This window comes from Stylophora pistillata, chromosome 6 (assembly GCF_964205215.1).
Source record: "Stylophora pistillata chromosome 6, jaStyPist1.2, whole genome shotgun sequence".
Lineage (NCBI taxonomy): Eukaryota > Metazoa > Cnidaria > Anthozoa > Scleractinia > Pocilloporidae > Stylophora > Stylophora pistillata.
Window position 1 is genome coordinate 8,980,066 of NC_142524.1, and position 22,153 is coordinate 9,002,218.

The following is a 22,153-nucleotide window of genomic DNA, read 5'->3' on the forward strand; positions in this document are numbered from 1 at the left end:
CCGTTGGTACAAGAAAGAACGCAACAGATCCACAATGAAATTCAAATAAACATGTGGTTCATGTTATCATCCACACTAGTATTAGACTCTACATAGCCTACAATGTGACTTCCGGTTCCGGTGCACCCCAGACCCTGGCTCAGACCGTTTCAGACGCCGCTCAGTGATTCACAGTGAACTAAAAATGCTACTACTTGAACTAAGGGAAGTAAGAGGACACTGTATAAATATTTGAGTGGGTGTTTGCCGAAAAATCCGTATGACTCAGCTTTTGTTTATTCGTGAATAAAGAAATAATATTAAGCATAAGCTGAGTATCGACACTGAAAAATAACAGTTCACGGAAAATAGCAAGAGGAACCATTCAAAACTTGATGAAAAGCTGAAAAGAGTAACAAAAAAAATCGTCATTTTAGCTATGCTGCACGAGTTTTGTTGTGTCGACGGTGGGAGTGAGTGAAGTAACCGTTTTGAAGATATTGCCGTATTCTTTTAATTTCACATCTCATTGTATGTTGCAATTCTAGAGTTAAACTGATCAATTTCAAGTAAATTTTTCAGTCTGCTTGCTTAGCATGTCATTAGAAATAATAAATTCAGTTAAAATATCCCCAGTGATATTCTAAGTACATTATTTCATATATGAAAATAAGCCGAAATTAGGTGCGAAACTCTGGGAGTGCGACAGTTCCGTGAGGCGCATTAACGTCATTTTTTTTTTTTTTTCGCTGATTTTGTTTTTTACAAGCGCGACACACTTCGCCGAAACGAAGGGACTTATCGTTATCAAATTGGGATTTGAAACCTACATGTAAAACGTAACCTGTTAAACCGGTCAAAATTGTTCAATAACCCAGAATTTCGAGTTTATTCACCCAGGTTGTGACGGGAAGGTTACCGAAAAATTTGGCGGCCTCGTACGACATTCCTCATTTCATTTAGTGCCTTTCATTACTGAGTTGAAATCAAACGAACGATGGCGTCAATAATTCTGCTTGCCCTTTTGCAACTCGTCAGATCAAAAGAAGGATTCTCTATTTTGTTTTCCAGTATCCGGTCAAGCTCTTTCCTCAAGTCTTGCACAAGTGTTGCAACCTGGAGGAAAACAAAAAAGGGAAGCAGAAAGAAACATAAACAGATTACCTTGAAAGAAAATCACCACTTAGCCCTTTAAAACCCTAACATCAAAATGCATATTCTCCACACTGTTCTCTATAAATTCCCTAAGGTGCCGACAAGGAGAATATGTTTAACAATCAAGAGCTTCTTCAATTGGTGATCATTTCCTTTATTCTCCTGACCTTAATGTTTGAATCCGGGGTGATATTGTAAGGAGAAATTAGATGCTAGTTACCGGTTAATGCAATATGTCTCAAACATGAGTCCAAAATTGCAACACATTATTTTAAGTGGCTACCAACCTCGTGCGAAGATGCAGAAAAACGGATCCAGCCATCGTCAATAGAGATGACGAAAACACCTCTTTCTAGATTGACAGACAAATTGTCTCCACAGAAGAGAAGTAAGGAATATTCTGACACCATACTGCAGTCTCGGATGTAAACCTGAAAAAATCTCGCACATGTCAAACGTAAGTCAGGTTTAATTCAGATGCAGCTGTCACCACTGACTAAAGAAAAAATTTAAATTCTTAGAACCTCTGGGCCATTCGAACGACGAGTAAAATTACTGCTCTACTAGGATAGGATTCCACTCTGAATGGATAATACCTCTGATTGGGAGAACTTGTCTTAAAGTTGGTGGAACGCGCTTATTCGAAGAATTTGTGCAGCAAGAATCTTTTCCTGAGCTAGATACTCACCTACTGCCGCATGAATACAAGCCCGCTGATACACAAGATAGACCAGCGGTATAAACCAGATGGTGTATGACGCGCGAAAATTCGTAACTGCGACAACCCACCCTTTGAAAAACCCTAGCAAAGCCTCTGATTTCTATAAGAGACGCAACAAAACCAAGAGACGTTGAAACAAAAACCTGAAACTCTAAATTTACCAATGAACATGTTTACCTTGGATGTCTTGACTTTTTCGTGGTACACGAGATATGGACTGTCGAAAGAGTTCACTTGAAAATTTACCGATTTGGGATGAATAAACACCTGTAGAAGAAAGAGCGATTTACTCTTAACCATCTTTTTAATCTGATTCTAAGGATACACCGTTATATAGAGGGAAGCGAACCACGGATCGAAACTGACCAATGCAAACTGCCTCTCGCTACATAAGTCTTCGAGCTGATAACATTACGACAAAACTCACCTAGCCGCTTACTAGTCTTTATAATTAACCCTTTCCCTCCCAAGATCTCGATAGCAATTCTCCTTTCTGTATACCATACAATTCTTGTAATGTTAGTTTGAAGAAACTAATCCAAAACTGATATTTTTCTTAATTCTCATCCCTTTTCTGCTTGATATTGTACTAATATTGTAAGGAGAAATTCTGTCCTGGTCACTCTGATAATGACCTTCTGCGTAGGTTGTCAAAACGCAGCCAGTTCTTTTCAGGAACACTCACTAAGACGATCATACTACAAGATATCTATTCTACTCGCTAACCTGGCCGTCATTCTTCGTCCAAAACTTCAGTTCAGCTGCTTTGGAATCCACAGGGATAGCCCCTGTTGGAGAAACAAACAACCCAAAATGCATTCTGTTTTTGAAAATTCTCTTGTGGTAACCCGGCCCTTACAAATCAAAGGCGTAAATGTACCGCGGTCCATTGAATAAACTTATCATTCGTTTCCGCAAGGTTACTTTAGGCTTGAGCTATCCCTTACCTTGGAACGTTTTTCTGGATTTTTTTTTGTCGATCCTGTTTGTCAGAAGCGTGTTTGTACCTGTTTTTAGTAATTAGACGACGTTTGACTGTCGATGAGCTTGAAAAAATTTCTTCATGTTGGTGACCACTAAAACACGACACGTTAAAGCGGCTCGTGTGTAACCCACATGAAGGCATGGGTAGAATAGCCAGCGTCCTTGACTATTTACTCACCTGCAACAGACGCCTTGTATTTCACGTCTGGTTTGACAACTTGAACGATGTTCGGGAACAAAGCGGCGCAGACAACTCCCAAAACTAATTTCTGATTCTTCGAGTTCACGTTGACCTAACGAGGTAAGTAAGAGAGCGAAGTTAGCAAGAACACCTGGTCCTGTTCTTGGAGGTTGTAAGGTAAAGAAGAAATCTTGCAAAGCAAGCCAAGTGGGCCACGGCGCCAGAACTTAACCCAGTGTCGATAGCATGAAGCGATTAGGAGTACCGCGACTTCTCTTCATGGGATTTTATTAGATTCGCCTTTACCATTGATGAAGTAAAATTATTATACAGCGCATTATTCCTATTACCACGCTCTGAAGCGCTTTACAAGACTTAGCGAGGAACTTTGATCAGACTGCTGTGAGAAGTTTACAATTTTGAGAGGACATTTTGCTGGTGCGCCCAATTTTGGACATTTTTGAAAACAAAGCCAGACCACAACACCGGGAGCCACGTTCTCTATTCTTTGCGAGAGGTGTGTGGTATCTTTAACGTCCCCTACTACGGAGAGGATGCAAGAGACGGAGACCATTTACATATGTCATAGCGAAGGTAGCAAATTCTCTTCTGTTTCAAGACCCTGAGCATTAGTCCAGCTCTACAACCCGAGCTTACTGACAAACCTAAGTAGGGGGAGACACTGCCAAAGAACACCATGCCAAAAACCATGGGGACCAGGATCCCGACCCTATCCCTCGCTAGTACCAGTTTTAAGACAACTAACCCGCTCCAGTGACATACCTCGTCACCTGTTGCAGCTAACACTCCGTCTCCAGTTCTCGGCGCCAGTCTCCCTATCTGTCTAGTCGTGAGATCCGCTTTGATAAACCCGATATCTGACAATAGTTCAGCGTATTGACACTTGAGGCTTGCTATCATCTACATGGATAAAAAAAAGCAAACTTTTAGAGCTACTTATAGAAGGATACTATACGAAAAAATTGAAATCAGTGTAGGAAAAAAAAAAAAGGATTGCATTGATTTTGCTTTCCTCTGCTCCATTATTGGTTCAGAAAACTTGCACCACCCTTTCAACCGAGTGGATGTAAAACTAAAACCAATCAGGATTGGTTATTGGCTTTTTCACGCGCTTTAAGATCTCTTCTTGTTTTAACTTAGAGTTCTCACTCTCTGTGGTATGTTCCAACTTCCTGAAAGGCCTTAGAGGATTGTTTAAGCTCACCTGAAGTGTCTTCATGGACAAAAAGTTTGTACGGCAGTAGTGATGCCCAGCAGAAATTCCACTTGCCATAGTCTCCAGCCAACCCTGGCAATAAAAATCTTTGTTAATTCATTTTGGTCTGAGGAGAACGTTCCACGAACAGAACAGTCAAAACAACCAAGCAGATTTCATATTTCGCACCTCTTCTTCTGCTTCCCTTTCTTCGAACCGGGTGCTGACCAAAAGCCTCTATTTAGGCAGTTAAATTGTGCTATTTCTAAATGAATGCAATGAATTTTTAGGTGATTGTTGAACTTCGAGTTATGCAATACTGGTTCGCGATTTCAATTCGAGCTCGTAGTACGCGCATATTCAAAGCAAGTTCAATCACTTGCATTCGTCACGAGACCCGAGTGGCCCTGCGCGTACTTTGATTTAAAAAAACTGCAAAAAAATACGCACTGCCTTGCGTAGGGGACCCCACGCAAGACAGGAGCGAGGCCACAAGAGAGAGAGAGTAAAGGAAGAAAGAGAAAGAGCGGCGGTCATGTGATGAAATGGTTGTTGACTGAATCAGATCAGACCGGGCGAGGAATAACATTTGACTCTCAATCATGACTTAGGTTTTAACGCCCGACCTACCACTCGGTCAATAAGAGCATATCATTACACTAAGACCACTTGCAGGTGGAAAAATCTTTCAAAATACCCTGTAACTTTTCAGCAGAGTCATGTGATCGCTGTTACCAATGGCCATCTCTTGTCGTTTCTTATCTGCTTCTTCTCTTTTGTCGAACGGAGCGGACTAGCAATGTACAAAGAAAACTAAGCATTATTAAAAACTGGTAATAAACCTTTACGGAGCCATGAAAACAACCAAACAAGATGGCTGTAAACAAGCAAAGAAGAAAGGCGCGAAGGTTATCCACTTTTCTGTGGCATGAAGCGACTGGGTGATCTCGTGCCTGTGTAACTACAACTAAATGTAGGCTGTGGAAGGCCTGGGTAGGAGACTAGCGACTGAGGGTATCGTTCTCAGCTTCCCCCTGGATAGGATGCCTGTCCATTGATGGTTACTCCCCCCCCCTTCTCCCGTGAAGTTCATAGGATTTCCTGACAGTTCGCCGGTATTCGAATTATACTCCAGGGGGGGGGGGGGGGGATTTGAGAGAAGCACTGTGAGAGTGAATTGTCTTGTCCTTGAACGCAAGACGTTCACCTCAGAAAAAGCTTCGAACCCAGACCTCTCGATCCAGTGTCCAATGCGCTAGCCATTAGGTAACCGCGTCTCTTCTCCCAAAGTTCATCAAAATACTTACAAAAGGAGACCGATAGCTGAGTATGGCTCCGATCGTCAGCACAGGGTCCAAACACCGGAAAATTGCACCAAGCAACATAAGCTTACCAATCCTATAACACAAAATTTGAATTATTGAGAATCGATAAACGTTTGCTGCTTGTTTCCAAAGGTGCAGAAAAATGCCTTGGTGGTATAAACTCACCGAACATCAACAGGCAGAGCTGCTAAGTGATAACCGAGAGAAGTGAGATTCTGAAAACAAAGAGTACACCTTTTCATGTTCACTTTTTTCAAATACTTTGAAATACAAACGGGAAGGCTAGACTGGGGACCTCACTTATTTTACAAACCCTGGGGGTGGTATACGCCATACTGACATGTCACCACGTACCTCGTCGGTATCTAGTGCTCCGATGTTATGCAGCCGTTTGATTGCGTCGTTGATCGATTCCTCGGAAGGTGGTTGTAGCAGTTTACCAAGAACATCCTGTGATGTGGGTCAAATATATTGTAACATTAAAGGTTAAATAAGGAAAGATGTCAGGCTATTGTCACGCGCGTGGGAAAAGTAAATACTCTGAGTTTCACGGGAGGGATCGTTAAAATTTCGCTGTGGGATGTCCACCACTAAGCCATAGTGAATTATTCACAGGGCTTCAAGCTTTACTCTTTTCGAAGTCATCGTTTGGCGACTTTAAAAAGAGTAGCCTGAAATAACATTTTGGTCACTAGAAAAAAAATACCTTGTGCAATATTACACAACAGACTTAACCGCTGACCACATCCCTTGTCTTGGGGGGAGCAAAGCAAAGCAAGAAAAATGAAAGCACACACAAAGAAGGCATCCAGAAATATATCTTTTGCTAGCTTGGTTTTCTCTCTAAACAATACAGGTCCCACAAACCTTAATCTCTCGCCCAAAGAACAGCGTCAATACTTTAATACGAAGACATAGCTTCTCCAAAGGAACTCGCTGGATTTCTGAATTAGAAAAGAATATTTGGAAGGATGTAAGGTGGTTTAAAACTGTTCACCGAAGTTACGTTATTTAGCTTTACATTTATTGATTTGTTACCAGTACTGTAACGGACATGCCAAAGATCCCAAAATCCACGCTGAATCGTCATTGTTTAGAGTCAGCGACGACAAAAAGTTTCAATTTGATGCAGATGTTTTTGAGCTAACAGTACAGCTATTCGTAGATGCACTTTTAATTTGACCCAGGGAAAAATACCATTTCTTAGAGAAACTAGAGATAATTGTTTTGGATTATTTTCAAACGACCAATTTTCATTTGGTCGTGGAAAGTAATCAGTATTGCATAGGTTTTGCCCTGCACCACTCTCTGATTAGTCTACAAAACTTCCGCCATCCTTCCTTTCAACCAATCAGATGAACTGGGCTACTCGCGCTTTTCTGCGCGTTAGCCAGTTTGCTTAATCCAAAATGCATTTTCATTGGCTCGGCTTGTCACGATTGCTATGTTCTGATTGGCTATTTTTCCTGCTCCACGTTTTGCGTTTGGTTTTGTGACACTCAATGGGTATACAATTAAAAATTTTAATACGATTGGCTGATTGCGTTGTATTATTCATAATCTTATTTTATTCATAATCTTATTTTACCCGGAATCTGATGGCCGTCCATTTTGTGTTGAAATCGATGGCTGGTAAACAGGTGGAAACAAACCCCGGATGTAACTCGGCCCGCTCTTCCTCGTCTCTGGCGAGCATTCGCTTGAGAAACCCAGACCTCCTCCAGGCTCTCCATCCCCTTTACAGAGTCATACCTGCAAACAACAAGACATCGAATATCCACAAATTATTTCTGTGTAACAACAAAGTAAAGTAAAAAGTAAAGTCTGTTTACGAGCCTAGTGCCCCATTAGGCCGGTGCTTAACTCCGGTTTCTGTAGCATGAAGCGACTAGGAGTATTCAACTCCCCCTGAATGGGATGCTAGTCCATCGCAGGGTTACCCCCAGCATTAAATTGCCGGTACCCATTTATACACCTGGGTGAAGAGAGGCACTGTGAGAGTAAAGTGTCTTGCCTAAGAACACAACACAATGTCCCGGCCGGGGCTCGAACCCAGACCACTCGATCCGGAGTCGAGCGCACTAACCATGAGGCCACCGCGCCTCCACGTGTAACAACAAAGCGTCAGATGAATTGTTTACTAGGTTTTTTCCAAAGTAGAGACTTGAAAGCTTTAATTTTATGGAAGATTTAAAAGTTACAGCGAGTTTAAACAACTAACATATTTTTAATGCGGAATTCACTGGAAATTGTATTATTGAAACTCGTTTAATTCAGTCATGAATAAAGAGGGCAAGTTTCTAAAGAAACTGTCAGCTTTGAAACTCTTTGCTATCGCCAACTTACATTATCAACTCAGTTGACAAAAACCAAAGTGTCTTGTTGTACTCTCCCACAGAGCCAGCACCACAGTTTCTTTAAAACTTCCCCCCTTTACAAATTTGAATTGTATTCAAGTTAATTTTAAGTAGCTTTGTACGGTGGCCAATTTACATTATAACATAACCAAAGTAAAGCGCGCGCTCTGATTGGTCAATTTAGCGTTCCCCATTTGCCCATGGGTGTACGCTGCTGACGTGAGCAAATGCAAAGACTATTTTTCCGCGCGCGCTTGTTTTTTCTGGTCGCGTAAGATTTGTTAAATAAACGGGAACTCTTTAGCTACAATGTATCAATGTTATGTTATAAAACAAATGGTAAACACCACAGCGTACACTATTGAGTTATGGATGCACTTGGGAGGTTTGCTAAGCACTCAAGAAGCTAGAGTCGCTCTCGGCTGTCGCCTCGAGCGACTCTTACGCTTCTTTCGTGCTTAGCAACCTCCCGCGTGCATCCATAACTCAATAGTGTACGCTGTGGTGTTTACCATTTGTTAATTAATAACGCAGTTGATAGAAAATAATGATCTAATTCAGTCACAGACCCCCCATTCCTCCACTTCCTCTGTTTTCACGAAGCAATTTTTAAAACAAATGTTTACATTGAACACTTTGGTAATACACCATTGCACTCCATGATACTCTCAACCAATGTTTACTTTAAGCTCTAAATCTCTATTTTCTGATTGGCTGATGTGATTGCTTAGTTTTGACTTCATGAAAATTCATTGAAAAGCGCTCTAAGGAAGCTTAGCGAAAAAGGGGAAACGTCTCGATTTTATACCAGAGCTTACCGGTTCTCTTTCATTCTTCCACAGTCAATGACAAACACGACGTCATCTATGGTCACTGAGGTCTCGGCGATGTTTGTGGATAAAACTATCTTTCGCACTCCTTCTTTTTGCTTCCTGTAATGCGTAATTGTTGGAACACAGTTCTTACTGTCAGTACGTAAATTGCATCATATGACCCAATAGGCCCTACGCCCACTTTTTTTATGAAAAAACATTATTGCATCGCATGACCCATAAGGCCCCGCACGATTTTTTGAAAAACAACATTTTAAAAATCCCGGATGAGGAGAATACGTGCGGGGCCATTAAAGGAGAAGCAGCCACTTTATAAAACGCGGTTCGGGCGCTCACCTAGTCTTTCCACTCAGTCGATAAGTGCATATTACCACAAGGAAACAACACTGATTAAAAAAGGATTGAATCGAGGAAGACGACAAACTTGAGCTCGTTTGTTGAACAAAGGAAAATGTTATTCATTGTCACGAGTGCGAGACAAGGGAAAAATCTCAGTCTCCTTAAGGATTTTGGACTTTGCGCTCCGATGCTTTTGCATAAAGCTACAGAAAGCCTCTTGGAATAGAAGGCTCTTATTAAAGGTTTATACTTGACAAGCGTCCTGTATACCGCTAGGAACAATGGCATGGATTCTTATTCGAGACGGAACATTTTGTACTCACTTGAAAACCAAACTCTGTTCTTCACTTGAGAGTGTAGAATGCAGTGGGAGTATTCTGAACCTGGAAATAAAGAGTAATGGCTACAGTTCAAAATTAAAGTTGAATATCTTACTTGCTCCTTGATTTACTTATCCTTCTGATGAACACAATTTCTCCCACAAGGGATACGAAATAATTACACTTTCAAGTTTTGTACCTGTCAGAGATTTTCGGACTGAATCTTTTATGATTTTGAAGCTGATCCAGCAAGGTCATAATCTCTCCCATGCCAGGCAGAAACACCAGAATGGCTCCTGTTTTGGGATACTGCAATAACACAAAAAGCAACAACAATTTAAGGTGACTCAGATCCAGTGACGATTCGTAGAGGTTAAAGAGATGTAACTTGAATTTTCCAAACGGGGGGCACAGTCGGGGGGCACACTTGAAGAGTTTATAAAGCTGTCTTTCGAGTTTTAGCCCTTCCGTGGTCAATTTACTTCATCAACTCAGTTGATAACACCATATTATTGTTTAATACCCCCAGCAACGCATCCAAAGACAGACACACATTGTTACCTCGTGTTCCTCTCCAACAATCCACTCCAGGATGGCAATTACCAGATCATAGTTAATCTTGTTGTGATCCATTGTGCAAAGAGACAAAATTGTACTTTTATTGTAATCTATAATGAACGAAAAAAATTAAGTCACTGTGTTGTGTTCAAAGGCAAGACATTAATGTAGCCTATATTTAGCGCGAAAATATGCACGGATATTTGACTGCGGACATAATCTGTTCCAAGATACAGTTTTCAGGACAAATACACGAGCATATTTTCGCGCAAAATAGAGGCTCTTGTGTTTTTTATCCTTTATACATTTCGCATACGCGTGAAAAAATATTTACGAACAGATAACTGTTCGCTGTGTGGGATGTTTGGTCTTTTTTTAGTATTCTCTGGTACGTGGTACGACTTAATGAACAAACAAACATTTCCCTTCGTCCTTAACAACTGTAAACCGCTCTCTCATCTTGAATTAAAGTTTAAACGAGGACTTATCGTAGCAGATGTAAGGTTTGAAAATTGAGGAATATTGGGCGACATCCTTGGATATTCCCAGTTTTAGCTGGGGAAATTCGGTCACGTGATGCGTTTAGACCAATTGCGCGCGTGCAAAAATAGTTGATGGATCGTTAGTAGGAATACAACTGTGTAATGGCTGACTGTTAGAGAACCAGACAATATGCTGTAAGGTGGGGAGCATGGGATAGACTACCTCTGATGTAGAACTTGAACTCCAAAGAGTAGACTTACTGAAGGTCACTTTAAGCCAAAGAAACCAGGGATACCCGCCTCCCAGGGAAAACCGCCTCCCGGTTAGCTCAATGGATAGAGCGCTGGACTGTTGTGCGGGAGGTCGAGGGTTCGAGCCCCGGCCGGACCAACACTCAAGGTCTTAAAATAATTGAGAAGAATATGCTACCTTTCTATAACATCAAGAAATGGTTAGATATTCTAGTCTTCTCGGATAGGGACGAATAAATGGAGGTCCCGTCTCCTACAGGGTTAGGGGTAGGAGACGTTAATTTCCCACGCACGAGATTACTGTGTGATGGATGTCCTCCCCTGGGGTGGGATGGGCGGGTTAGGATTGATTGTAAAGCGCTGTTGATCTGTCATTGTAAATAGCGCTCTATAAGTGATAAATTGTAATTGTTGTAATTGGATGAGTACATCAAGAAGCTATGGGCCAATAGGCCATTTTACAGTTGTGTACTTAGTTGCCAAGCCTTTGATTCAGAGTGAGGCTGAAGGTGACCTTGTTGTGATAGAGACCTGTATCTACTTAGCATGATAACAAAGTGATTTACATTTGAAAGGCAGCAAGGTTTGTATCATAACAAGGTCAACCCTAGCCTCACTCCCATTCAAAGGTTTGGCAACCAAGCACACAACTGTAAAATGGACTATTCTCCTTAACTCTTCAAGTGACTAGCATCTAATTTCTCCTTACAATGTCACCCTTGAATCATACATCAATGTTACAAGAATAAAGGAAAATGATCACCAACTAAAGAAGCTCTTAATTGTTTAAAACCCCTTCACTCCTGTGAGTGACCAGGACAGAGTTTCTCCTTACTATATTAATACAATATCTATCAGACAAGTGATGAGAATAAAGAAAAATATCAATTAAGAGATAACTAGTTGATCTGGTACCAAATTCTCTGAACTAATTCCCTAAGAATTGTACATGGCAAACAGGAAGGGGAGTTACTTTCAAGATATCGGGAGTGAAATGGTTCATCAAATGTTCCCCATCAGTACCTTGGGAAACATATGGAGGACGGACGGTATGGAGAACAGTATGTTGGATGTAAAAGGTTAAGAAATAACCTGTTTAGTGAATCACCCTTCTATAACTTGCAGAAGACCCCCAAAATATCATTTTTGTTCTGATTCTCAGAGTAAATGTAATCAAACTTCAAATTGAAAACTAAACATTGTGATGACTCCTTGATATTCTTCACTTACTGGAATATCTCCAGGCCATCTGATCTTCTGTTAAGTTCTGGTCATCAAGCTTGTCATCAGGTGGTTTGAAGTCAGTAGATGTCACAGAGTCTTGTATGTTTTGAATGTCTCGGTTTAACTGTCCCTTTTTACCAGCTGCACTGGGGACATTGGAACTTTTCAAAGGCTTTGCATAGGGTGAACTGGGATCAACTTGAAACCTGAAACAAAGAGAGAAAGTCTTAAATTAAAAGATTGGTTAAAAAATAATATCAATAATTGTCTAATTGATGTCTTGTAGTATTGTTTAATTAAACAAAGGAAAAAAACTTTCCTTCATCAAAAACTGAAAATTGGACCAAGATGTAGCATTTCAATAAAAACATAATAAACTGTTTGCACAATAACTCTAGAATATATAGTATTTTTAGTCCCAACACACAAAATGTTTCTCTTTAATTTAGTAACCATTCATCAAATATTTTGTTGAAGCACAGGGGAATTAGCAATTACCGACAGCTTTTCGTCAAAAACTTTTTTTCTTATTTATTATTTGTGACATTGACTTTTCAGAGTTCTTATTTGCTAACAACAGTGAAATGTTCTCCTATCTTGAATCAACATTAAATTTTAAACAAGGACTTCTATCTATTGGACCTAAAGTTTGAAAACTGTAAAAAACTCAGGAAATACTACCAGATAGTTCCAAGTTTGACCTGGAGAATATTTGATCATGTGATGCCCTTAGTAAATCATTGGCAAGTATAAAAACTTGGTATTTTGTAATGTGGCAAACATGTACACAGTAGATACACATTTTCCTGTTGTAAGTTAACATTTTCTGTACTAACAACAAAAATGTTATACCCACTTTGTCAAGTCTATAGAATCCTCCAGAAAGAACTCAACAACAGGAAAAGTCCGACCTGGAAGCAGCAATTTCAACATTTTAAAAAAGTAATTTTCTAAAAAGCCTAAAAAAATTATTGATTGTAACTGAACACCCAAAATCATTTGCATCCAGCCTTGATAACTTGCATAGAAATACTCCCCTGATCATTTTATCAAATACAGAAAAAAATTTTTGCTAAATAAATTTTCCAGTTGAAGTATCTAGAAAACCTCAAGTAATTAAAAAAATCCTCATATGATTACACTAAAATGGAATCAAATACATCAAATCTCATCAAGCCTCTAAACCCTAAGATAAACCCTAGAAGAAATATTTATTTGTTTGTTGATTTCCCTGAAAAGAGCATCCATGGTAAGGAGGAAGAAACAACAGTACCTGGTATGTGAATAACGGGAGCATCATAGAAGTACCCTGAGAAAAGCTGAGCATTCAATGTAGCACTCATTAGTATCACACGGATGTCGGCTCGAACAGTCACCAGGTCTTTCAGAACCATCATCAAAAAATCACTGAAAATTTAAACAGAAAATTGTCTCTTTTAGTGCACAAGTATTATCATCAAAAACCATTTTTATCCTGTTGTTAATTTATTTTTATTTACAACATCAACACACCAGATATGATAAATAAACTCTCTTACAATGAATGACTAGTGATGTATTACTCAGCAGTTCATTGTAATATTTACAGTTAACTGTAATTTCTGGCCAATGACCTGCTTGTAATCTGTTAATTTATTACCAGACAACTGTTGCTGCTTGTCGATATGGAGGAGACCAAAAAAAAAAAAAAAAAATGGCACTAAGTTGTGATGGCAACACAAGCTAATTTTTCATCACCTTAATTATAAAATGTTTCCAGTGTTCTCACTGCTGTTTATCAGTATCATTAAGGTATCAAATATCCCATCCACAATAGCCCATTGCAGAAACGCGAGAGGACTGGGAAAGAGTGTTCTTTTCCGTTTGTTTGAAAAATTTAGATATTCAAATGAAAGATCAACTAAATTTGAGAGTCTTAAGCAAGAACAGAAGTATGTAAAGGAGGAAAATGACAAAATGACAGCTTTTCAAATATCACCTAAAATAGGGAGTTTGTATGGATTGGGTAGACAGGGCAAAAAATTAAGGGTTTGTATGGAATTTTTGCAACTCTTGCAAGGCTCCAATTTGGACACTTTTCCGCTGAAAACTCTCAAACTTGACTGGGTAGCTTTTCATTCAGTAACATTTCAGTTAAAATGTTTAGATTTTCAATAGGCTATGCTGCCTACCAAATTATCTATAACTGATAAATAAATAAACATGTCACATAAATAGCTCACCCTTCCTCTGTTCTTTCATGAACTTCATCCACAATAATATGACTCACCCCCGGCAAAGTGGATTCACCCTCTAAGCGCCGCAGAAGGATCCCAGTAGTGCAGTACAGCAACCGTGTTTCCGAGGACTGAAAGATAACAATTAAAAATATCAGAACAACCAGAGTGAAATATTTGTATTTACAGAAAAGGGCATTCTCTCATGAAAAAAAAATCTTAAAATTGTATGCATAACCTTTCAATTTTTTATTCTAATTTTTTAGAATCTTTTTTTTACTCCAATTTTTTTATTCCTCTCCTACATATGTACATCTTAGTTCATGGAGGCTTTAGAATGAAAGTCCAAAGCTTAGTATGTTCTTCACACTTTTACTCCCAGAAGTGATTAACATGTAACTCTTTTTTTTATAATATCCATACACTACCCAGCAGAAGGTAAATGAAAATATTTTATTTTAAACCTATCAGGTAAGAAGTTGTTATCTTGATCTTATAAATAATTCATATCTGTACATCCAAGTTAAATTGTAAAGGCGGTTTAGTACACACATGTCTTTACCTGTTTATTTTCCAGCCTGACTTGATAACCAACTGACTGTCCAATCTTGTCTACTCTCTCACTGGACACTCTTTCTGCAACAGACATGGCCGAGATGCGACGAGGCTGTGTACAGATAATGAAGCATTCACCTCCACGTCCTGCGGCGAGATGGCTGTCCAGGATGAACTGAGGAATCTGAGTCGTCTTCCCACAACTTAAAAAAAAACAAAAAAACAATGAGATGATGAGTTTGAAGTCTGAAACCTAAATCCAGTAAAACTTTATCAATCGAAATATCAAAATACAGATAATAGAGAAAGATGTTCTTCCTTTTGTCACAAACTTCTGATATAGAAAAAAAATGTGAGTCCCCCTCAAGATGGAGCACCTTTGGATTTTACTGCTTGATGCATTACCATGCAACTTCCTGAGTCTGCAACTTCAGTTGCCAAAAATTTAACAAATTGCCATGCAGCTTAGAGTGGCTGTGTAGCAGCTTAACAGTTACCGCACTCCACTCCAGGAGAGGGGGTCTGGGTGCAAGATATTGCCCTTTCACTGTGTTATGTTCTTTGACAAGACACTTAACTCTCACGGTGTCTTTCTCCACCCAGGACTAGAAATGGTAAAGGTAAAGTCTGTTTATGAGCCTAGTGGCCCATTTGGCCACTGCTCAACTCCGGTTTCTGTAGCATGAAGCGACTAGGAGTATTTCTACTCCCCCTTGGATTGGATGCTAGTCCATCCCAGGGTTACCCCCAGCATTAAATTACCGGTACCCATTTAAACACATGTGTGGAGAGAGGCACTGTGAGAGTAAAGTGTCTTGCCTAAGAACACAGTACAATGTCCCCGGCCGGGGCTCAAACCAGGACCACTCGATTTGGAGTCAAGCGCACCAACCATGAGGCCACCGCACCTCCACAGGAGTAGAAATGGCTACAAGTTAACTGCCAAAGAAGGTTGATGAAATGTCTGCAGGTAACCTGCCATGGACCAGCATTACATCAGGGGAGGAGACTAGCATTCACTTTATTTTCACAATACCTCCTTCCACCCAGGAGTAATTTAATTTAATTTAATTTAATAGCTTCACCAACCCACCCATCCCACCCTAGGGAGGACATCCATCACACAGTAATCTCGTGTGTGGGAAATTAACATCTCCTACCCCAACCCTGCAGGAGACGGGACCTACATTTATTCGTCCCTATCCGAGAAGACTAGAATATCTAACCATTTCTTGATGTTATAGAAAGGCAGCAAATTCTTCTCAATTATCTTAAGACCCTGAGTGTTGGTCTGGCCGGGGCTTGAACCCTCAACCTCCTGCACAACAGTCCAGCACTGGGGCGGATCCAGGTTCAGAGGGGGGTTTGGAGAATTGTTCCCCTTCTGAGGGGTCCAAGATTTTGAAAATTAGGTCTTCAGAAACATATGATTTCCAGTGTTCTGAGGAAAATTTAGGGGGTTCAACCAAACCACCCAAACCACCCCTGGATGCACCCCAGAAGCACTCTATCCATTGAGCTAACCGGGAGGAGTAGAAACAGGTAAAGGCTAACAGTCAGGGAAAGCTGATAAAATGGCCATGGACAACCTGTGATGGACTTATATCCCATCGTGGGGGGACTAGCATCCCATCAGGAGGGGACTAGCATTTCATCAGGGGGTGGGTAGCAATACCTTTAGATGCTTCATGCTGCAGAGACCAGGATAATCTCTGGCTGGCTAAGCCACTTAGCTCAAGTACAGACTTCACCTTTTTTCGCAAATTAGGGTCCTTGAGGTCTAGTTGATACAATATGGTTATTACCCTGTCATTCCACTGATAACAAGAACCTGATGCTCCTGGAGTTTTTCTATAATGTTCTGTTGTGACTGCCATGCAGGAAGTTTGCTCCTTTCCTTCAGCATTGACTGATAAGCTGCAACTGACTTCAGATAAAAATAAATAAAGGAATTAAAAATGTTAACTTAGACTTGTATGATACAATTCAGGGGTGTAGCCAGGATTTTTCAGAGGGAGGGGTCACAGAGGCTACTCACCATTTACACTGCTGCTCTTCCGCATGTATCAGTGGGCTCAGTCGTATTATCGCGGCATGAAGGCCCATATCAATGGCTTTTACGGCCAAGATATTGACATGGCGTTTTCGCCACCTGAATATTGTAGGTTGTTTGTTCTAAAGAAGACCTACCAAGGGGGGGTCACGGGCACCCCAGGACCCCCCCTTGGCTACGCCCTTGCAATTATCAGTGCATGTGGATGCACCTTACAACTCATCAAATGAATGTAGCAGTCCACTTACAGTATCTAGTTGGGTGGGTAAAGAAATTTACAGCGACCAAAAGATGGGGACTGGGCAAGAGGGTGAGAGATTGGATGTTTGAGGAGCTGATTCATCCAAAATTTCTAATGGATTCTCTCACAATAGGTTATTTCAAATTCCTTAGGGATTTTTAGCAATCTAAAGTACTTGCCTAGCTATTATCTAGAGCTCCAATGTCATCATGTTGTCATCTTTGACCCGAAAGTATACATTTACATGTGGGGTATATCAATTAGAATTACCAGGGATTTACTCCCTTAAACTCCCAAGATCTGGTTGTTAATTCTCCCTTCAAGTTGCAACATATTTCATTGTAAATTGATTACAAGAATTTGGTGTTCAATCAAGGAAACAATTCCCACATGATAAGTTTGAGCATTCTCATTACCTGTTTGTATGATAATGTAAAGATATTATGGGGAGAAGTTACATGTTAATCACTTCTGGGAGTTAAAGAGTTAGTTACATAAGGCTAATAGAAACATTCTCCTAATTTGAGAAAAGTTTGACATTACCTGCAATCGCTGAAACTGTTCTTTTAGTTTCCTACTTTTTTGATGGATGCTGACCTTGTCTGAGGATGTCTTTGGTTGTGTTGTTTCTGATTTCTTATCAGCCACTTTTCTCCTTGGGGGAACATCTCTGTGATGTTCACCGGCAGAATGAGTGGAAATACTTTTCTTTATAGGCAAACTATACTCAGAAAGTGGCATGTTAAAGCAAGCAAGGATTTCATCCTCATTCTCTAGAAGACTGGCAAGGCAAAACACCATTGGGCTCTCAGCATCACATAACTCCTTGGCTTCTCTGTTCAACCTTAATGTGACATTGAGACAGCCTGAAGATGGAATCGATTCATGTGTGGAGTAAAATACAACCATTGGAGGTTCAAAAGGGTAAAGAGATCCCTTGCAAAATCTCACTTCCAGATGAAATGGAAATGACAGATCTTCACACTCAGAACTTTTCTCCTTCCTCTCCAATTCATTTCTCGCTTCTTTTGAGCTTGTTCCTTGCTCATACACAATATGTTTAAGTCTGCATTTATCGCCAAATTTGCAATAACCTTGTAAAAAAAATCTACAAATATTATCCAAAGTCTCTGCCTTCCTGCCTGCCTTACTTTTTAGCACATTTTCCTTTCTGCTCTCATGTTTAAATTTATCAAGTAGAAAGGGCAACGATAATTTTATTGTCCACACACTGTCTGCAATAACCTCTGTAAAGGCATCATCGTAAATTGATTCAAGAGCCATTGCTTCTTCTTGTCTTTGAGAAGACGCTTCTTGGAACTTTTCTTCGCTATAATCTGGATTTGTCTTTCCAAGACAACTTAGTCCACAACAAGTGCAAATTAACGACTCCAGAGCTGCTCCTAGATCACCTTCGCTCTCCTTAAGAGCTTCAATACATCTGATTTTTTCAAAGCCGCACTGGTGCAATTTTTTCACCGCATAAGAACTATAAATTTCTTCGTCAATTTGTAATTCGCCGTCGCGATCTGCAGCATTGTTGACACCACCCTCAATCACGAGTTTTTGATCCCCAACTTTCTTCCAGTAAGCCTCATTGATCCTCACCTGTTTGGCACTGGAAACCAGACCTTTGTGGTCCTCGTGGTTGCTTCGAGAAAGTTGCAGGTCACGCATAACCTCTTCAATCATCTCTCGGTTTTCGGTGCTCATTTGAAGTTTTTGAATCGGAGCCTTCGATCTCCGTTTATTTTTCGGCATCACTTGACTCTCTTTGACCAGCAAAGGATTGCGATGTTTGCTCACATCACCACCATCAGCCTCATTCAGATTGAATTGTTCATCACAGTCTTTGTCGTCTTCTAAGTCCTCTCGTCCTTCTAATCCTGACGAAAGAACGGTACGATTTGCAGGGCGAGGCTTCACATTGTGACGTCCTCCCCCTCGATTCGGTCTTCGAAACCCACCACGTCCGCGATTCATTCTAAAATTCTAAATGTACTCGAGTACCGACTCTAGCGCAGCTGAGTACAGACTTTCTTTCTTTCGTCCCTCGTGTCAAAAATTCACCAGGCGTTGCTTATCTTAGTTCCCAGGATCTTTCTGCGTTTCAAGAGAGCTAGTTAGTTCCCAGAGCCGTGATACCCATTGCGGTAGGTGTCTTTTCAAGGCTCGTTGAATTTTAAGTATTTTGAGTAGGGCTTTCGAAACTCAGTTAACAAGAACAACAAAGGAGTCAAGAAGCTACAGACGCCGTAATTAAAATCAAGAATTCAAGCAAATCACGTAATGAAAGAATTCTGTGGCTGTGAAGAATAAATTTAACGTAATGCGTGTTGGGCAAATATTCAAAAATTACACACGAAGATGAGTAAATTAGCTATAAATTGAATATGCAATTAGCGCTTTAATTTGACTTCAAGAATAGGGAGAAATGGGCTGAGAAATATCAGCCATTTTGTACGTAATTGCATGCATGCTTCAATGCGAATTATTCGCTTAAAGCACAATCTGAAATTTTGTTGAGGTACTCATTCACAGAAATCAAAATGAATCATTTGTTCTCCAAAGATGTTAAGCGGGTTCCTTCGCAAAGAGGCATCATTTATTAAGACAAAGTATCGTTTACTTTCCATTTATATACATGTGCATTATAGATCATAACCATGGCAGACCTCTCAAAAAGTCAACAACATTCTGAAGATAGAATTTTACGTATGATCTCTCGCACAGCTCTGCTTCTCAGAATACATACGAAACTCACACATGATGACTGACGCGCAAGCACACGCAAACTATAAATTCTTACGAATATTTTTCAAATAATGAATAGCTCTATCTGTTCGCATCAATTAGTAATTCATTGCGTTTCAACATTTACATAGCAGTTTATATACACTTTAAACAGAAAGGAATGAAAAAGTTGATCATAGTACTGTCCGTTACGTAATGTTTTTTTGTATCTAGCAAAAGAGGGTGGCTCTGAAAAGGCCAAAGCATTTAGCCGTGAGGCGTAAAAATTGACAAAGTTTAGCCTTTAGTAGTAAAAAAAAGGTTTTCTTTACATATGTGGTCTTGACTTTGAGACCAACGGAATCTCAAACAACCATTCAGCTAAGTACTGAAACCCTACGCTCAAGTTTTTAAGTCAAAACTCTGATATAATCAAACCTCTTTAACCGAGCTCAATTCATGACGAACGCACGCGTTCCGCGCGAATTTATGAGCTACTTCGTGCTTCGATAGTGAGTCCAGTCACAGCCCATACACGTAAGACCCACAGAAGACTTGGTGGTTTTTTTTTTTTTTATGAGCCTTTTTACAGCTTGAAGGACATTCTTTATCATTCCTTTTTCATTTTTTACCACGATGTTCGCTTTGGTAGAGAGTGGCCAGCAAAGCGTTTGTGCTTCATAAAGATTGGAGCTTCCAGCTGACTGACTAAAAGCCTTTTCTTTACATTAAGCCTTGTTTCCATAGAATCGCCCCCATTGTTCCAAAACCTCACTAAAAACTCAGCAATGACCCGAACAATCGATACAATTGTCATCAATTGAATCAGTCCTAATCCTTGTTTGTATGGAAACCAAGCATTTTCTTTAATTCTCTCGAGCAGTGGGGGATTCCAGATAACTAAGTTTTTACCCCTAATGATCTTGGTTTTGTTAGTGATAAAGATATGACAATGGAGGGTGTTGCGCGGGGTCGCCCCTGATTACGACAGGACCCTATTAGAATCCTTATGGCTCTTCTCATCTCGGCATCACGGAAGGCGTACACAAAAGGATTTAAGGCGCTGTTACTGTACTGTAGGCACTTGATGCATGCTCCAATACGCCCTATATCTACGAGGGCCAAATTGCAGGGGAAACAGTACGTAAACACAAATGCGCCCACCAAGTGGGGGAGCCAAGTTATAAAGAACACACCACTGATCGCTAATAGCGTCGATGCCGTTTTTTCCTCGCGTCGAATTTTCATCCGCTCGTTGGCTCTACTTGCGCTCGATTCCACCACCGACTCCACAGTACCGCGAATCAAGGACTTGGTGATCTTATAAATGAGAGTGTTTATAAGAGAAATGGCGAACAGCGCTAAGAGGAACACAGTCGAGAGAGTGTACAGGGGAAAGTTTCTGCTAATGTCTGGGGTTAAGGCGAGATAAAGAGAGGAGAGCACCACGGACAAAACCCAAACAACTCCCAAAGTAAAATGGTACGACTTCAGCGGAAGGCGGTGGTGCAAGAAAGGTTTAGATATGGCGATGTACTTGTCCACCGTCACTGATATCAAATGAAAAACGGACGCGGTGCCGCTGAAGATATCCAACGATATGAACATCACGGTTAGCAAATGGTTGGCGGAATAGCCTCCCCTCAGCGTTACAAGATAAAGAGGCACGGCTATTGCGCCGACGAGCCAGTCCGATACTGCTAAGCTTACTATGAAGACATTCGAGCTTGTATGAAGCCTGAGAGTTTTCTTGTACGCTATTATGATGAGTGTGTTTCCTACTAAAATAAAAAATATCAAACAGACCAGGAAAGCATCTCGCACAATTTTCTCGCTCTCTGGAGGCTCATACATCTTCGTGGAAGAAGTGGATTTCTGTCGGCAACTTGAAGGATGCGTGTTTCTATTCCCACACGTGAGCGAATGTTTTAGTTCAACAGAGAGCACGTTCTTAAGTTGATTTCATTGTATTTTTTTTTTTGTCTTTTTGTTTTGAAATCAATACGGACGCTTGTCACACAACCAGGTTTCCAATTAATTAAAAGAAGACAATTTTATTTGCAAGCCGTCATTTGCAGTTGTCCTTTTCAGAGTTAGACATTTTGCCTTACTGTTTGCTGGGGGGGGCGAAGGTTTGCGACAAAAAGTTTCCAGGCCTGGTATCCTCAAGGGTGTTAAGCTATATTAATACGCTAAAATCGATTGCAAAAGTCAGAAACTCGGCTATAGCTCAACCGACAACAGAGAACGAGATCAAAGAATGCTGGATGTATTTTGGGACCCGATTTTCCCAAAATTTCCTTAAAAAAACAATCATCAATTAGGAAGTGTCAAGATCTGCAAATGCCTCAAAGCATTAATACAATGCCTGGGTGATTATCTGAAACTGGATTCCTTTTTCCGGACAAAAAAAAGACACTTGTAATTTG

General features: G+C 40.4%; 2 protein-coding genes across 2 annotated transcripts; both read right to left on the reverse strand.

Moving 5' to 3' along the window:
- Window positions 1–226: 226 nt before the first annotated feature.
- LOC111328008 (putative ATP-dependent RNA helicase DHX57) lies at window positions 227–19,055 on the reverse strand. The gene is made up of 24 exons (XM_088724662.1): window positions 17,535–19,055; window positions 16,503–16,624; window positions 14,705–14,900; window positions 14,149–14,273; window positions 13,200–13,333; window positions 12,783–12,837; window positions 11,933–12,132; window positions 9,972–10,078; window positions 9,610–9,719; window positions 9,414–9,473; window positions 8,737–8,850; window positions 7,150–7,313; window positions 6,429–6,505; window positions 5,916–6,011; window positions 5,727–5,776; window positions 5,544–5,634; window positions 4,934–5,029; window positions 4,246–4,329; window positions 3,804–3,941; window positions 3,018–3,132; window positions 2,582–2,643; window positions 2,033–2,122; window positions 1,422–1,565; window positions 227–1,095 (listed from the first exon to the last, which is right to left on the reverse strand). The coding sequence occupies exons 1-24, from the start codon at window positions 18,972–18,974 to the stop codon at window positions 952–954; spliced, it is 4,014 nt and encodes a 1,337-aa protein (XP_088580788.1). The 5' UTR covers window positions 18,975–19,055; the 3' UTR covers window positions 227–951.
- Window positions 19,056–19,605: 550 nt separating this feature from the next.
- On the reverse strand, window positions 19,606–21,888 carry LOC148728118 (D(1)-like dopamine receptor). The gene has a single exon (XM_088725558.1). The coding sequence runs from the start codon at window positions 21,576–21,578 to the stop codon at window positions 20,625–20,627; it is 954 nt and encodes a 317-aa protein (XP_088581684.1). The 5' UTR covers window positions 21,579–21,888; the 3' UTR covers window positions 19,606–20,624.
- Window positions 21,889–22,153: the final 265 nt, after the last annotated feature.